The 4,859-nt window shown below is 40.7% G+C and overlaps 1 protein-coding gene across 1 annotated transcript in view; it reads left to right on the top strand.

Moving 5' to 3' along the window:
• The window catches only part of LOC116701568 (solute carrier family 2, facilitated glucose transporter member 1), a 20,967-nt gene that overhangs the window by 9,330 nt on the left and 6,778 nt on the right, over positions 1 to 4,859 (top strand). The window contains exons 4-6 of the mRNA XM_032535305.1: positions 266 to 426; positions 2,276 to 2,516; positions 3,841 to 4,003. Coding sequence (XP_032391196.1) covers positions 266 to 426; positions 2,276 to 2,516; positions 3,841 to 4,003 — 565 coding nt within the window. The remainder of the gene's footprint in view (positions 1 to 265; positions 427 to 2,275; positions 2,517 to 3,840; positions 4,004 to 4,859) is intronic.

A 4,859-nucleotide genomic window follows, 5' to 3' on the forward strand; every position in this document is an offset into this window, starting at 1 on the left:
CTGTGGAGGAAGGTCTGGCAATGCGAGATTTTTAATCCCTTGACTTAACCGAGCTAGCTGTTTCCAACCTACTTTCAGTCTGTATGCTAAGCTACGCTAATCAACCTCTGGCTTTAGCTCTGTACTTGTCTCAATCTTCCCAAAATATCCCTTTAGCTGACCATCACTGAAACTATTCCAATTACAGCAGTGAATTTCTATCTTTAAACACAGGCAGGATGTATTGTTGGTGATGTCTACTTATGTGTCTCTTCCCTGCCATCAGAAACTACGATCTTTCTTCAACGATACCTGGGTTGAGCGGTATGGCAAGCCCATCAGCCCGGGGGTGTGCACCATCGTCTGGAGCATCGCCGTCGCCATCTTCAGTGTCGGCGGCATGGTGGGCTCCTTCAGCGTCGGCGTCATGGCCAACCGATTCGGCAGGTGGGAATTAAATGTGTTCTGATACTACTGCGATCCATTTACCCTTGGAACTGGTGCTGTTTCATTTACAAGTCGGATTTTCATTGTTTTTATTAGCTCTAGGCAGGTTAGCCATAGCAAATACCAGTTTATAACAACACAACACGCTGTTTTTTGTGCATACAAAGAACATAACAACATGTCCACAGATAGAAGATGGACAGGACTGTGTGTACAACTGATTTAGTAAGACACAAATTAGACAGTGTCTCACTAACAAGAGCTTATAACTGTATGTTACTACAGCTTTCACTACTGTCGATGCACGGGGCAGCCATGTTGGATTTTAACCTCGAGCCACTCGGTGGTTGTCCGATTTGCAATGTCGGAAATCTGAGATCAGGGGACATGTTTCTGACTTTGACCTCGGAATATTTAACGTCTGAGTACTAATGGAAAGCACTCTACAACCAACCTCATTGTGTCTGTGTAATGCACAGGTAGAGGTGTACATGTTGCGTCTTAACTATCAGGTTTTTTTAAGACATCTTTAATGTCCATATCAAGCATTTCTTTGCTTTGGGTGGAGTTTTGTTTTTCCTTTAGTGTATTTCCTGTGTGATTCAGCTGTCACAAACCATTGCTCCTGATGGAGCTTGTGAAGCGTGTCTGTCTTGAGACCACTCCTTGGCTCTAATGTTCCCCGGAGTTCCTTCTTTCCTCTTTTTTTTACCCTGAGCATCAATCTGCAATCCTGTTTTTCTTTCTGTTGTCTTGCATTGCCATAAATGTGTTTTTTCACATGCAGTTTATACTGGACGTAACATTTCTTTTCACACTTAAACTGGTATGGTATGAACGTTTTTATTTAGTTCATTTGAGTTTTGACGTTGGATTACATTTTAGTTTTAGTTAGTTTTCAGAGCGTGTTTGCTAGTTTTGGTTTAGTTTCAGTTTTTCAGAAGGGTTTAATTTGTGTATATTTAGTTTGAGTTTTTCTAAAATGTTTATTTTTAGTTTTGACACATTTAGTTTTAGTTTTTTTGTCAGGTCTTGGTATAATGTCTTAGACTTATATAGCTACATATACAAACAAAATCCATGGTTGAAGAATGTGGTGGAAGATCCAGAAACACCATATGTATAACCATAATAAGTTATTTTTTTGATGTTTGTCACAGAAATGAGCCAAGGCCAATGAGTTTGAGTTAGAAGAACTAATAAATAGTATATTTTTTCTTTAAGCAAACATTGAAAACGGGTCCCACAGACTCGAACACCACACAAGGGTTAAATAAACGATGCTCCTGAGTTTTTCCTAAACAGCCATGTTGTAGTTTAGTGCGCGATGTTAAGCAAACGGCACAGCGCCATCTCATGTCAGCTCCGTTTTCAGTTCCAGTTTCTGTGGTTCAATGTCTAGAGTTGGCGGAAATGTATGCATTTCTTTAGTAATAATATATATATATATATATATATATATATATATATATATATAAAAGCTAAATAAACTAAAATAGAATTTTTATTGTATCTGCCAATATTTCAGCTTAGTTTTATTTTTCCTTGAAGGTTTTAGATTTAGTTTACTGAAAATAACTCTGGTTTAGAAACTAATTGGTCGCTTGAATTCTTCTTGTAACTCTGTCATTTTACATCTGACTGACCCGAGGTTCAGTGCTCTGCGATACCAGTCCCCCTCATGGGATTACTGGTATAGTTGTCTTATTTAATTGGTGTCTGTCTTGTGTATCTGGATGTTTTCTGTTGTTGCTGTTGTATTTGATGGACCATGAGTCTAATAATAAAAGACTATCTATAATTTTTTTTAAAAGGCTATCTGTCTAATCCTCTCTTTCCTCTCCCTCAGGCGCCGCTCCATGTTCCTGGTGAACTCTCTGGCGGTGATTGGCGGCCTCCTCATGGGCTTCTCCACCATCTGCTCCTCCTATGAGATGGTGATCGCCGGGCGCCTGGTCATCGGCCTGTTCTGCGGCCTCTTTACCGGACTGACTCCCATGTACGTGGGCGAGGTGTCACCCACCCCCCTACGAGGCGCCTTTGGCACCCTCCACCAGCTCGGTGTGGTGGTGGGCATCCTGATCGCTCAGGTCAGCAGGAGGCTTCCTAACTAACCTCTAATTTATATAACCTAACAGCTGTTGATTTATACCAGAAATCTTAAGGTCAGCCATTTGAGTTTCTCAGGGAAGTTAAAGGGAAACGTCTGTATTTTTCAAGCTGGACCCTATTTCCCCATGTTTTTGTGTTTAAGTAATTGATGGAAACAACATCTTTTTTAAATGAAAATGTTCAAAGTTTAGTCCAGGCCTCTGCAATTGGCGGGTGCTATACAGGCTGAAATGTAACCTCTCAAAGGATTTGTACATCTGCTGTTTTTGCAAATAATAGTTATAATAATAATTTGGTGACTTGCTCAAGCGCACCTTGGCCATGCCCAAGAGGTGAACTGGCACTTCTCCAGCTACCAGTCCCCTACTTTGGTCCAAATGGGGGACTTGAACCGGCGACCAACTCTCTACAGACTAAGCTACTGCCACCCCTGAAAGGCTTAGATTATCATTCTTAGTGTCTGACAACATTATGGAAAGGCTCCTTACAAAGACAAACCTTTTGTTAATGAGTAAGATCCTTTTTGTTTAACCAGAAACAACCCCGAAACCGCCATCACCAAACTCCATTTAAATAAACATTGCATGTGGCGTATAGAACCAGCATTATTTTCACTTGTAAATGGGTCAATTACGTTTTCTTTTCAACCAAACCAGAGTGGTGATTGTTGGGAACAGTACGAAGACAAACCAAGACAGCTTTTGATTTTTTTTGGAAGACTTTGTTCCTGTTGACTTTGAATGAAGTGTATTTAACGTTGTAGGTGTGTCGATAAAATTACTGTTTATTCAAATGGAGTCTGGTGGGTTTGGCGATACTGTTGTTTCATGTTAAACAAAACAGATCTCACGCTTTCAAAAAATCAGTCACTTCAACACATTAAAATTGGGAAAATAGGGTCCAGTTCAATGCAATCAAATGAATCACCCAACTACATTTGTAATCGATAAATTGATTTGAGTCATTTTTCATGGAAAAAGTCAAATTCTCTGAATCAAGCTTCTTAAATGTCAATATTTTTATAGTTTCTCCTTTGAGTATTGAACAAAACAAGACATTTGAGGACGTCATCTTGGGTTTTGGGAAACAGTAATTAACATTTTTAACCATTTTCTGACATATTATACACTAAGGAACAGAACAAATCAGTTAATTGAGACAATAATAGACAGACAATGGACAATGTTGATAATTGTTAGACGCAGCACTAATATTGTTAGTAATTTGTCCATTTGGGGGTTTATTTAGCATTGCAGTACCTCTGAAAGCTCTAAAGCTGTTGTGTTGTGGTCTTGTGTTTAGATCTTTGGTCTGGAGGCTCTGCTGGGCTCAGCCAAGATGTGGCCCCTGCTGCTGGCTCTCACCGTGGCCCCTGCTGTGCTTCAGTGCATCCTGCTTCCCTTCTGTCCCGAGAGCCCTCGCTTCCTGCTCATCAACCTGAAAAAGGAGGAGCAGGCACGCAAAGGTACACACTTTTATTGCTGCTTCTTCTCAAAATAACAGTGTGTAACCCTATCCTCCCCTCCCTGTCTTCAAGCTGTCCTGTCTATAAAGGACATAAAAAACCCAAAAATAATCTTTAAAAAAAGATACTTCTGTTTCTGTTGGCAATACTTTTACTGCTATGCCACTGACATTTTTGCTGCTAAGCCTGCTGCTTCTACTGACACAATACTACTGTTACTTAATGTGGTAGTCACGACCAACTAAACTGAGTACCAATACTACCACAACTGTTCCCAGTTAAATAGAAACTGTAACATGGAGGAGCTACATGTGAGTTAGAGGAGACGAAAGGAAGGAAGGAAGGAAGGTTGGAAGGAGAGAAAGAAGGAAGGAAGGGAGAGAAATTGAGAAGAATAAAGTGTAGGAGAGGGGAAAAGAGCTGATGAAAGTGAGAAAAAAAGAGAGAAAGATCAAAGAGAAAGAACGAAAATAGAGAGACTGGGAGATATCAGTAGTTACAGGTACCCTGTAGTGAGATGAGGTGAGTCAGGGTGTGACGCTTTAGCCTGGAGAGAAGAGTCCTTGAACAGGCAGAAGGTTCTGGCAGCTGATCACCACGCCGTCGGGGTCGAGTCCGAGGCCCTGACCTACTTCTTCTTTACACCTCTCCACAGTTAAGAGTTGCATCATAGTTTCTGGGACTGTGTGGCGTGTGTGGTGTTCACAATAAAAAGCTCTTTCTGGCCCAGATAAAGAATCAGTTCTGCCTCTTATGTTTTACAGCTGAACATAAAGAAAGTAACCAGCAGGTCACTCTGAGCTGCTTGTGTCACTGCAGACGTTTTAAATGATAGTGTGTGCAGGACTTTTTTTTT

This window comes from Etheostoma spectabile, chromosome 14 (genome assembly GCF_008692095.1).
Source record: "Etheostoma spectabile isolate EspeVRDwgs_2016 chromosome 14, UIUC_Espe_1.0, whole genome shotgun sequence".
NCBI lineage: Eukaryota > Metazoa > Chordata > Actinopteri > Perciformes > Percidae > Etheostoma > Etheostoma spectabile.